This window comes from Nicotiana tomentosiformis, chromosome 5 (assembly GCF_000390325.3).
Source record: "Nicotiana tomentosiformis chromosome 5, ASM39032v3, whole genome shotgun sequence".
NCBI classification, from domain to species: domain Eukaryota; kingdom Viridiplantae; phylum Streptophyta; class Magnoliopsida; order Solanales; family Solanaceae; genus Nicotiana; species Nicotiana tomentosiformis.
The window spans coordinates 77,999,381-78,012,927 of NC_090816.1; the positions used below are offsets into that span (position 1 = coordinate 77,999,381).

General features: G+C 37.4%; 1 protein-coding gene across 1 annotated transcript; it reads left to right on the forward strand.

The window, feature by feature from the left end:
• The first annotated feature begins 6,609 nt into the window (after positions 1 to 6,609).
• Positions 6,610 to 12,120, forward strand: LOC104113317 (xylan O-acetyltransferase 1-like). The gene is made up of 5 exons (XM_009623439.4): positions 6,610 to 7,365; positions 7,452 to 7,623; positions 9,486 to 9,685; positions 10,192 to 10,350; positions 10,840 to 12,120. Exons 1-5 carry the CDS (start codon positions 6,791 to 6,793, stop codon positions 11,192 to 11,194), a joined length of 1,461 nt encoding a protein of 486 aa, XP_009621734.1. The 5' UTR covers positions 6,610 to 6,790; the 3' UTR covers positions 11,195 to 12,120.
• The last annotated feature ends 1,427 nt before the right edge of the window (positions 12,121 to 13,547 follow it).

A 13,547-nucleotide genomic window follows, 5' to 3' on the forward strand; every position in this document is an offset into this window, starting at 1 on the left:
TATGGAAAATTCGTTTCTTGTTGATTTGTCATCTTTTAAAATACATTAACTTTGTTGTCTTCTTTTAAAATACATTAATAGAGTTGCCTTAGCATATGTAGTGATCATGTTTAGTCTAGCATCGCATGTCTACATGCCTTAACTTTTACTTGCGATTTGTTCAACATGCTTAGTTGAATTACCTGCTTTCCTTGATTTGAATTAAATCTTTAACTGTAAGATTCTTGCTAAAGAATTGTGTTTTCCTTCGATTACCTGCTGCATATTTACTTTGGAACTACGAGGCGGTTTCTCGGGAGATCCCTCTGTAATGCATATTTACTTTGGAACTACGATGCGTTTACTCGGGAGATACCCCTGTACCGAATATTTACTTTGGGACTACGAGGCGTTTACTCGGGAGATCCCCCTATACCGATTATTTACTTTGGGACTACGAGGCAGTTCCTTGAGAGATCCCACTGTACTGCATCTTTACATTTGGGACTACGAGGCGGTACCTCGGGAGTGCCCCTACTTTGTATCTCTATTTATTGTGCTGATATTTTCTGAAGCTTCTTATTGTTAAAATTCTCAATCCTTACAAAATATTATTATATTTTCTGCCTTACCTTTCTTTTAAACCAGTAGGGCCTTGACCGGACCTCGTCACTACTCTACCGAGGTTAGACTTGGCACTTACTGGGTTCCGTTGTGGCGTAGTCATAATACACACTGCACATCTTTCTGTGCAGATCTAGGTTCTTCCCACCAGACTAGATACCAGTGAGTTGGACCACACGTGGATACTTTAAGGTATAACTGCCAGCGTCCGCAGACCTCGGAGTCCCCCTCTATCCTTATTATGTTATTTCCCTAATTCCCTTTAGACTTGATGTATAGAGACACTTGGTGCCATCACGACGTCCTACAAAGGGAAAAAATGGGGTCATGACAACTGCGCCCCGTCATACCCATATCTATACAAAAGTATCGTACCAAAACTTAATAGCATCTACAGATCAAATATTGCACACCAACTCTCGCTGAGCAAGGATCCTAAGATGGAGGACCGTCAGCCTATCTACCTTCACCTGCTGGTATGAAATGCAGGTCCCTCAGGCAATAGGGGCGTCAGTACGAATAATGTACTGAGTATGTAAGGAATAAAAATTAGTATATAATAGACATGAAAGAAACATGGAGTAAAGGACTCAACCTGTAAGTCTGAATAAATTTGTGAATCATGAAACATTTATAATGTCATGCATATGCATATAAATGTCATATCATGCATAGGTATATGCATACATAACATCATCAAGACTCTGAGGGGCATCCCATCATATCATCTCAACCTCTGTGGGCGAAATCATAAACGTATACCAGCTGATCAGGTGGTAGTGCGTATATAACGCCATAACCTTTTCCCATACCCTATATACATATACTATACGTGTATATAACACCATTTGGTCGTTGGTCGGTATACATGTATAAATGGATGCAATGCATAATGATTGTCATGATACCCATGAACAATCGATATGATAGTAGGACATATGGGGAATCAAGAACATAGGCAACCCTAGTACTTCTAAGAATAGAATCATTTATGAAAGTTATGTGCTTGCTCATTTCATTGTATCATATGGATCATGCCAAAAGGAAAGAAGGGATAGCTTTAGCATATCTCAAGTCGTCAATGCAACTCAACCACAAGCTTATGATAACTAGCGCCACAACCTTATAACAAAGAAATACATGTACGACTTAGATGGCGCTAGTATATTACGTATCTCAAACGATAACTCGATTCTAAAATAAAACGGACAACATTTCCCCTGATTTAACTGCTCCCTCAAGACTACTATAGGCAAGTTACAAACACAATACAATCAGCAACTCAAAACCAACCTAATTACAATTCGGGACCTTCAATACAACAAAAAACCCAAATATACCATAACACACCCAATCAACAAGTTATCAATTAGCCTGAAACTGCAATGACGAGCGACCAACCTACTACCCTACCACATGTGGAATTTCTCCATGCCCTTTTATCCTTCCAAAATCCATAAATCGGCAGCACAATAGGCCATCACGAGTGGACTACAAAACAATCCACTAAAAGTGAAAAACAAAATCGAACTCACATCTTCCGATCACCGTCCCGTAAGTTCTAACTATTAGGAAACCAATTTCTCAACCTTCCTTGATATTTAAACACTTAAATACAGAAATTAGACGTTTCTTAACTATGAAGTACCTTACAAAACTCGAACTATAAAGAAAAAAGAGAGGCGGTATAATGATACTTACGTCGTAGGGATCGTTCTGATGTTATCGCTTCTTGATTTCGTACCCGGGATGTTAGTATTCTTTGAAACCCTATTATAGAGCTCAAGGATAGATTTTATGGTGTTCTATGGTCGGGTTCTATGTAAAAAATTGAAGAGAGATGACTTAAGACCTAAATATAAACTCTTGAAAAGTCAAAGAGGTGCTAGCTTGGCACCCTCACATTGTCCCATTTTTTGACGCTTATATCTCTTTATCAGGATATTGTATGAACAAACGGTTAGGTGCATTGGAAACTATATTCCAAGACCTGCAATTTGGTATATAATATATCCCAAAAAGACCTCATATAGAATACGAAATTTATTTCTCAAAAAGCTCTGTTACAAGGCAAATCCTTAGTCGGTTTTTCCGCAACTTAAATCCGATTTTTCTCAAACTTTATATTTTCTATCCAAACATCATATATAGTCATATTATGACTTTATACTCATTTAAGTCATGATTAAAAAGTCTCGTATTCATTATACATCACCTTGGGACATACAGGGTGTAATAATCTTCCCCCCTTAGAAACATTCATCCTCGAATGTTAAACTCCCAGAGATCTATAGAAATTTTGGCAGATTCTCCTTTGTAATGGTACCACTACCAACCTATCAGACAGAAGACCCAACAATACAAAGCCACACAGGGCCACAATCATCAATCACACCAATGGCCTCACACGACCAATGACAATAACTAACATAAGAATCGAGTACCATATGGTACCTAAGGTTGTGATGTCTCAGTCCGATCCTCCTCCGGAAGCGAAAACAAGTGAGGATACCTAGACTTCATGTCTTCTTCATCTTCCCAAGTCATCTCCTCCATATTATTGTTCCTCCAAAGTACTTTAACCAAAGATATGTCTTTAGCTCTCAATCTTCGAACATGTCTATCTAGTATAGCCATGGGAGCTTCCTCATATGATAGTTGCTTTGTGACCTGAACATCGTCAATTGGAATGACTCTAGAAAGATCTCCGATACATTTACGAAGCATATACACTTGAAAGACTGGATGTACTGACTCCAAGTTGGAAGGCAAGTCTAAATCATATGCTACTTGGCCTACTCTGCGTATGATCTTATAAGGTCCAATGTACCGAGGGATAAGCTTTCCTTTCTTACCAAATCTCATAACGCCTTTCATCGGTGATACCTTTAAGAATACCCAATCATCTACCTGAAAATCCAAGTCTCGTCGTCAATTATCTGCATAGGACTTCTGACGACTCTGAGCTGCTAATAGCCTTTCCCGTATAAGCTTAATCTTCTCAACTGCCTATTGTACCAACTCTAGTCCTACTAACTTAGTTTCCCCAACCTCAAACCATACGATAAGTGACCTACACTTCCGTCCGTAAAGAGCTTTGTATGGAGCCATCTGAATGCTGAAATGATAGATATTATTATATGCGAACTCAATAAGTGGAATATGATCATCCTAGCTACCCCTGAAGTCTATCACACAAGCCCGTAGCATATCCTCCAGTGTCTAAATAGTACGCTCAGCCTGACTGTCTGTCTGGGGATGAAATGTTGTACTAAGACTTACTAAAGTCCCCAATCCTTTTTGGAAAGACCTCCAGAAATTAGCTGTAAACTAAGCACCTCTATATGAGATAATAGATATAGGGACACCATGAAGTCATATTATCTCCTTAATGTAAAGCCTTGCATAATCCTCTGCTGAATACGTAGTCCTGACAGGCAGAAAATGGGCTGATTTTGTAAGTCTATCAACAATAACCCATATAGAATCAAACTTACGCTGGGTACAAGGTAAGCCTATGATGAAATCCATAATAATTACTTCCCATTTCCATTTCGGAATCTCTATAACCTCCAATAATCCACCGGGTTTCTGATGTTCAATCTTAACCTGCTAACAATTAGGGCACTGAGCAACAAACTCTGCTATATTATTCTTCAAGTTGCCAAAGTGTTCTCTAAGATCGAATTGCGTTCAGGCTATCATTAGTTGAAGATTCGGGAGCTAGATATCCCGAAGACTGCTTTTAAGACTAGGTATGGTCACTACGAGTTTCTTGTGATTTCATTTGGGCTGACCAACTCCCAAGAAGCATTCATGCACTTGATGAATAGTGTATTTCAGCCCTATCTTCACTCCTTCGTCATTGTGTTTATTGACGACATTCTGGTGTACTCCTGTAGTTGGGAGGATCATGAGCAGCACTTGAAGACTGCGCTTCAGACCTTGAGGGAGAAGAAGTTATATGCAAAAGTTTTGAAGTGTGAATTCTGGCTAGATTCAGGGGAATTTTTGGGTCATGTAGTATCGAGTGAGGGGATCAAGGTAGACCCGAAAAAGTGTAGAGTTGGCCTAGACCGTCATCAGCTACGGAGATTCGGAGTTTTCTTGTCTTGGCGGGGTACTACCATCGATTTGTTGAGGGTTTTTCATCTATTACAGCACATATGACCAGATTGACCTAGAAGGGTGCTCTATTCAGGTGGACCGAGGATTGTGAGAAGAGCTTTCAAAAGCTCAAGACTGCTTTGACTACAGCCCCAATATTAGTGTTGCCTACTGGATCGGGGTCCTACCTGGTCTATTGTGACGCGTCACATGTTGGTCTCAGTGCGGTGTTTGATGCAGGATTGTAGAGTGATTGCCTATGCGTCCAGACAATTAAAGGTGCATGAGAAGAATTATCCTCTCCACGACCTCGAGTTTGCAGCTAGTATTCATGCCGTGAAGATCTGGCGGTACTATTTGTATGGTGTTCCTTGTGAGGTTTTCACCGATCACCGGAGTCTACAACATCTGTTTAAATAGAAGGATCTTAACTTGAAGTAGCGGAGATGGTAGGAGTTGCTTAAGAATTATGACATCACCATTCTCTATCATCCCAGGAAGGCCAATGTGGTGGCTGATGCCTTGAGTCGCAAGGCGAAGAGTTTGGGCAGTTTAGCATATCTACCTATTGCAGAGAGTCCTTTAGCCTTGGATGTTCAGGCCTTGGCCAACCAGTTTGTTAGATTGGATATTTTCGAGCCGAGCCAAGGTTTGGCTTGTGTGGTTTCCCAGTCGTCTCTTCATGATCGCATCAGGGAGCGCCAGTATGATGACCCCCATCTGCTTGACCTTAAGGACACGGTTCAGCACGATAATGCCAAGAAAGTCACTATTGGAGATGACGGTGTGTTACGGATGTAGGGCAGGCTATGTGTGCCTAATGTAGATGGTGTGCGTGAGTTGATCCTCCAAAAGGCTCACAGTTCGCGGTACTCCATTCATCCAGGTGCCGCGAAGATGTATCTGGATTTGAGGCAGCGTTATTGGTGGAGGCAGTTAAAGAAAGACATAGTGGAATATGTAGCTCGTTGCCGAAATTGTCAGCAGGTAAAGTATGAGCATCAACGACCGGGTGGATTGCTTCAGAAGATGGAAATTCCAGAGTGGAAATGGGAGCGAATTACTATGGATTTTGTTGTTGGGCTGATTTAATTCTTCGTGAAAATGCGGAATACCAACGGCTAGACGGTAAGACCCTGTGCACCTTAACTATAGTTTTGCAGTGACAACCTTAATAGAATGTGTAGGATAGGTGGGGAGGTGGTGACACACAACGACCAATCCGTACATACAAACTTTTAAAAAATGGGTAAAGCCAATAGATATATAAAAACTGGTGGTTTGTCAATTTGAATCTATTTTCCTTATGCTACGGAATGATGAAAAGGGGAACGGACTCGTTCCTTCCTATCGGAGGACGAATCAAGGCCTAAAGGTATGCATGCGCAAGTTGACCCGAAAAATGACCATATTATATAGGAACAATTTCCATTTATTTCCTTATTCTGTTTGATTATTGGAAAAAGCTCGAGCTAGGAATTAAATGATTGAGTTTTCATACCTACAGTACTGGCGTATTTCTATTATAAGCTAATTTGAAGTTACAGTAGGTAGACTAAATTAGAGCACAATGTCCCACATGCTATATAAGTAAAATGTTTTAGGTAATATAACTAATTCTGACTTGGATCTGGGCGATTATTCTGTTATTTGTAGTTCACTTGCTTCATACAAAATGTATTTAATTTGTAGTTCCTTGACTGGTTCAATGTGTCATATATAACTAATCCAAAATTTATCAACCAAAATAGTACTAATATATAAATCCAAAATATCAATTCACAGCCTTGAATGCCATCCTTAACATAGACATAGTTTTGCTTTGCACCTTTTAATTAACAGTAAAATAAAAATTAAGAATGCTTATATATATCTCCTCTCATCTAACCGTAGTTGTTAGTTTGCTGGAGTAGTAGGAGGAACAAAGTAGTTTGAAACAGATGATAAGCATATTTCTATACATGAGAAGGACAACTCTCCAGCCGCTGATACTCAGAAAAACCCCATTTCACCAAATCTCAGTTAAACTACCAATTAAACTCTTAACAGAAACAAAAAAAAAAATTAAAAAAAATCGAATATGTTAGTCTATCTTTCACTCTTTTCTTCCTCTATATTTCCTATTGTCACCATTAATCTTTCCCCATCACATCCTCTTCTAGTCATGTTATTCAGGATGAAGCAGATCAGTGGCCGAAGGAAGAGAAATCTGTCCATATTTGTGGTCGTATTTTCCATATTCCTCTTTGGATGCTTCATGTACTATGAAGACGTTAAGACAATAGCTGAATTCCCATTTTCCATGACCAAAACTCTTGGTATCAGCAAAGTTTCATCTGTAGTGATGAGTTTAAGAACAGAGGGTCTCTCTAAACAAGAATTAGTTGCACGCTTGAAGTCCACTGATGAAGAAAAAACAGAAACAGAGCAGAAGAAGGAAAAGATTGAAATGCCTACTGAGGAGAATATTGAGTTGCCACCTGAGGATTGTGATCTTTTTACAGGGCAATGGGTTTATGACAATGTCACTCACCCTATTTACAAAGAATCTGAATGCGAGTTTCTCACAGAAAAGGTCACTTGCATGAGGAATGGAAGAAAGGACTCCATATATCAGAATTGGAGGTGGCAACCCAAAGACTGTTCTTTACCCAAGTATGTGGATAATTAATATTGTATTTGTCTTTCTTTTATGTTTGTCAAATTTTCTGAACAATCAGATTTTGGTATTTAAATATTAGGTTTAAACCAAGGTTGCTGCTTGAGAAACTGAGGAACAAGAGACTCATGTTTGTTGGAGACTCGCTGAACAGAAACCAATGGGAGTCCATGGTTTGTTTGGTTCAATCAGTGGTTCCTCCTGGCCGGAAAAGCTTAAACAAGACTGGTTCTTTATCTATTTTTAGGATTCAGGTATGTATCTTCCCTTTCCTTTCCTTTTCACAAGAATCAATTATCTCATATATACTTCCCTCGAACACAATGATTATGCCCTGATACATGAGTCATACTCCTCTTAGGAAAGATATTAGTGACACCTTATTTATTGCTCCTATGTAAGTTATAACCGCGATTAAGAGCCTGTTTGCCCCAAGCTTTTTAAAGTGGCGATTTAAAAAAAACCAAAATTATCAGTTATGTCCGTGATAAGAACTTAGTATAAAAAATGGTCAATTCATAAAATTTTACTAATATTAGACAAATATATCAATATTAACCAATTAGCTATTTGTAGCCAATAAAGGTTAAACTTTTGCTTCTTTTTTTTTAGTGGTGTTGTTGGAATAGATTGGGTACATCTTAACGAGTTTGAATCTCAGTTTTGGGATGATTTGGTGGAGTTTGAGGTGGTTTGAATATAAAATTCAAAAGTAGAAGATGAACATGAAAAAAGATTATATGTGTATCACACTGTGTATTATTTATGTATCACATATGTATCATAAGCGTATCAAATATGTATCACGTGTATATCCATGTATACTTGTGTGTGAGATACATGTGTCGCAGAAGATCTTTTTAAACTCGATTTTTTAATTACGAATTTTGATACCAAATCACCTTCAATCTTGCTCAAATTTTATATATTGCATCATCTATATGTTTTCAACGAATTCTAACCATACCCATTGGAGAAAAAAAAAATCCTTTTTTGCCTAATATTCTTTTGTAATATTGTATATTATTATTGATAATGAATTTTGACTCCAAACTAGTCTAATTCACCTTCAAACTTAGCCAAATTTTGTATATTGGCTCATCAATGTATTTTCAATCGATCGCAATAACACCCATTGAAATATATCTTTATATTTTTTAATGTTGTATATCATTGGTAATTTTTTTGACTAATTTTAGTAGCATGACTAAAATGACTAGTCGTTAGTAAATAATGTCTTTTTTGGTACATTTCCACAAGATTCTCAATTTAAAAAATATAATATTTAGAGAATGAAGGTGTTGACCAAGTTTTTAGTGAAAAGTATATACTTTTGAATAGAAAATTTTTCTATTTCCTTTTACGTATAAACTAAAAAATAGCTTATCCAAAAAATAAGTGATTTTGATTTTTTTAGGATAAAAATTCTCAAATACAAAATAATTACATGTTATCATCCAGAAAGAATAGAATTAATTGGTAACCTGGTATATAATGCAAGTTACAATCAGTAGCAGCCATCATTATATTGGTATACTATGTAAAATTAACTCTCGATAACAATCCTACCCAAATATTGATTGATTTTGCTTTTCACCATAATAATACTAATTTTGATTGATTTTACTAAACTATCCACTTTCGTTTATGTAATTTATTTTCATATTTAAAGCACTACAACTTTAGCGTCATAAAGTCAAATATAGAAATAAAATATCTGAATATATTCTATAATATAAAAATCTAATTAGATATTTTGTATAGCATAATAATTTATTAGCTTTTTAAAATTATTAACTAATAAACTATGAATATCTGTTAAGATTTTAAATTTAAATATTTTATTTACTTTTATAATAAGTTTTTTTTTTAGAAAAATGACTTTTTGCATAATTTTTATTTATAACAATCAAATAAGATTTAGATGTCAAATGTTATTATAGGTATATCATTTGCTACACAGTAAAAACTATCGGGATAAATGATGTTTATAGGGAGGTTTGGATATAGTTCTTGACATAGGTTAGATCATTCAACTAAATGAATAGTGTATTCTCTATATTATAAGTCCACCTAAGTTTTCCTTCTTTAGTAACAATGTTAATGTAAAATGTAGGATTATAATGCCACAGTGGAATTTTACTGGGCTCCATTTCTGGTGGAATCAAATTCAGATAATCCAAACTTCCATAGTATATTAGACCGGATCATTATGCCTGAATCAATCGAGAAGCATGGCAAGAACTGGAAGAATGTGGACTATCTCATCTTCAACACATACATTTGGTGGATGAATACTTTTGCCATGAAAATTTTGTAAGTATGACATAAAGAATCCAGCATTTATGTTTAACATTATTTTTGGGCAAAATACAAAACTGGCGGGTTGGTTGAAACTAATTGTATTCACTTGCCGAAAAGTTATAAAATATGTATATTTGTAGTATATAATACACATATTAGACAAGAGTGGGTTGCTCTAGTGGTGAGCACCCTCCACTTCCAATCAAGAGGTTGTGAGTTTTAGTCACCCCAAGAGCAAGATGTGGAGTTCTCGGAGGGAGGGAGCCGAGGGTCTATCGAAAACAGTCTCTCTACCCCAGGTTAGGGGTAAGATCTGCGTACACACTACCCTCTTTAAACCCTACTAGTGGGATTATACTGTTGTTATTGTTGTTGTTGTATATATATATATATATATATATATATATATATATATATATATATATATATATATATATATATATATATATATTTTGTATGCTATTACTTTTGGGAGCGACTATAAATATACATTTCTCATTATTTTTCCTACCAAACAGACGAGGATCATTCGATGAAGGAGCGATAGAGTACGATGAGATTGAGAGACCAGTAGCTTATCGGAGGGTTTTGACGACATGGTCGCAATGGGTCGAAAACAATGTGGATAGCAATCACACTAAAGTCTTCTTCATGAGCATGTCTCCTCTACATATGAAGTAATCCCATTTCCATCTGCTTTCTTTCACCTTTGTGCTTTTACGTCAAATGCTTATAAGCCAAAAGTTTTTAAGTTGATCAACTTTTAAGTACTTTTGGTTTGATCATAACTTTTCTCTAAAAGCTTTTGTATCTTCAAAGTACCATTTTCAAAACAAAATCGCTAACTCCCTCCTCATTTCATGTTTTGTCATTCTATTCCTTTTCAGTTAAGGATATTTTAAAATTATATATTTTCGTAAAACAAACTTTAAGAATATTTTAATCATTTTAATAGAAAAAACTATTTATATGTACTTTCTACCATTCGAACTAGTTATTAGCAATTTTATTACTTTTATATTAAATATGTAAAATAAATCAATTTCAACACCTAAAGTGTTATTTTAAAAAATTTAATGTCTATCAGCTATTATTAACCAGCCAACCGAACTCTAGGCCCAACTGTGATAATGCTTTGAATTGTTTTCTTGGTTAACCACTTACAGGAGTTCAGATTGGGGCAATCCGGAAGGGATAAAATGTGCAAAAGAGACAACCCCAGTATTAAACACATCAATGCCGCTAAATGTTGGAACAGACAAGAGACTATTTGTAATAACATCAAATGTTAGTCAGTCCATCGATGTCTCTATTGACTTCCTCAAAATTACCTCTCTATCGGAGTATAGGAAAGATGCACACACCTCCGTCTACATCACTCGGTATGGCAAAACGCTGACGCCAGAGCAGCAAGCTGATCCAGCAACATATGCTGATTGTATTCATTGGTGCCTTCCCGGATTGCCTGACACTTGGAATGAGTTCCTCTATTCACGTATTATAGCCCATTCTTGGCACTAAGAAGTTTCTTCCTCATATTGAAGTGGTGTTCGTGCGCACACCTTAATTATTTCATCAAGTACGCATTACCGATACGCCCTTCGTTTTGCAGCTTCGTACTGTAATTGTCTATAATGTTTTGCATCTTTTTTTGGTTAAGAACCACAATTCTAATTTTGATGCTTTTTTTATTTTTTTCTCTGTCCTTGTAAAATTTTCCTCAAGATAAGAAAAATATTTGTAGTTGTAATTGCCTGGGAGATTTGCACAAATAGGATACTTCAATGCCCGTTGTTTAATATTTGTCTTTGTTTGAACATGTATACGGTCAAAACCGGTTTCGACCTTCGTATGATTAGTCAAGATTTGAACATAATGGACCGAAGGTCTTCTTCATAATATCGAGATGAGATCGGAAGCCAGGATGCAGCTCAAGTTTCAGGAACATATCAAATACCGAGCTCGAAGTCATTATCGAGCTCGGGTCCAAATCGAACTATGATGTGAAGTGGTGTTATCGAGCTCAAGAGCCAGAGACCGACCAATACCGAGACTGAGTCAATACCGGGCCTCGAGTCAATATCGAGCTCGAGTCAATATCGATCTCTAAATCTGGAGATCGATCAATACCAAGTCCGATCAAGATCGAGCTAAGAGACAAGAGCCGTTATAGCCGCACTAAGGGAGAGAATCTCGACGGGAATTAAGGAAAAATCAATTAACTAATCTATCACGGGATCCCACTATGTATTTTTTATATCTAAAGTAGGGTTTTCTCCACTATAAGAAGAATGACTATCATTTCTGTAAGGAGATCAAGGCATCTACACACTCCCATATTGAAAAACTTATTGATATTCATATAGAGATTATCCTTTTTTGGACTTTGTACATTGATTCGTCTTGCTTGTTCATAAATCGTTTTCCACTCAATTTGGTTTGTATTTCATTCTTTTTACAGTCAATATTCGATATATTTCTACTTTTTTTTCCGGTTTGTGCCAAGTTATTCCATGTATCCTTAGAACTACGTATAAATTCAACTCTATCCGTTTTTCGGGTAAACAGTTTGGCGCCCACCGTGGGGCTAAGAATAATAGTGGTTATTTAGTACAAACCTCTGTGAAACACACTATTTTACACTTGTTCTTGGAAGTGTCTTTGAATTTCAGGTTAAAAATGACGAATTCTCAATTAATGGCCCTACCTATCGACAACGAAGTTGGCCTTCAAGATGAGAACAACAACTTAAACCCCGGGGGTGGAAGGCCACACGTCGATCCCGTTTGAGCTTGGGTCGAAGAGCCAATAGACGTTAATTCGCATGCGGCCATCGAGGCAAACCAATGTTCCGACCCTAAAAATAGCATTCATGGTGGAACTCGATCTGTAGCTCGAAATACCCAAAACGCTGAGGAAAACGGAATCAGCTTGCGTAAGATTTTCAAAATGTTGCAAGCTCAACAAGTAGCAATAGCCAAATTACCGAGCCAAACCCAGGCACCGACCAGACTCGAGCCTAATCCACCCCAAGAAGTCACCCACAAAACATGGCCAGCTGTAGTAAGGTCAAATGAGCAAGAATCGAGGACTAATCCCGAAATTGTTAAGATGTTCGAGGAACTGACAAAATGAATAGAGTCGGGAGAAAGGAGGATTAAAGCAAATGACAAAAACGTGGAAACATATAACTCCAGGGTCGATCAGATCCCGGGGCACCACCGATATTGAAAGGCTTGGATTCCAAAAAATTCGTACAAAAGCCCTTCCCCACGAGTGCAGCTCCGAAACCGATCCCCAAGAAGTTCCGCATGCCCAAAATTCCTAAATATAATGGAACAACCGACCCCAACGAACACGTCACCTCTTACACATGTGCCATTAAAGGGAACGATCTAGAAGACGATGAGATCCAATTTGTATTATTGAAAACAATCGATGAAACCCTGTCAAAGGGAGCGATGATATGGTATCATAATTTACCGTCTAACTCTATCGATTCTTTTGCTATGCTTGTAGATTCTTTCGTAAAAGCACACGCTGGGGCCATAAAGGTCGAAACCAGGAAGTCCGACCTTTTCAAGTTAAGACAAAAAGATAACGAGATGCTAAGAGAATTCGTATCTCGTTTCCAAATGGAACGAATGGATCTACCACCGGTCACAGATGATTGGGCTGTTCAAGCTTTCACTCAAGGTCTAAACGAACGAAGCCCGATGGCTTCATGACGGTTGAAGCAGAACCTGATCGAGTACCCAGCTATTACCTGGGCCGATGTACACAATCGGTATCAATCGAAGATCAAAGTTGAAGACGACCAGTTGGGTTCTGGGCCCGTTATTAAAAGGGACATCAACAAGAACCAAGGCCGATC

Coding starts and splice junctions, on each gene's coding strand:
- LOC104113317 (XM_009623439.4), top strand. CDS start 6,791: ATGTTAGTCTATCTTTCACTCTTTTCTTCCTCTATATTTCCTATTGTC. Junction 7,624..9,485: donor TATCTATTTTTAGGATTCAG/GTATGTATCTTC, acceptor TGTAAAATGTAG/GATTATAATGCCACAGTGGA. Junction 10,351..10,839: donor ATGTCTCCTCTACATATGAA/GTAATCCCATTT, acceptor AACCACTTACAG/GAGTTCAGATTGGGGCAATC.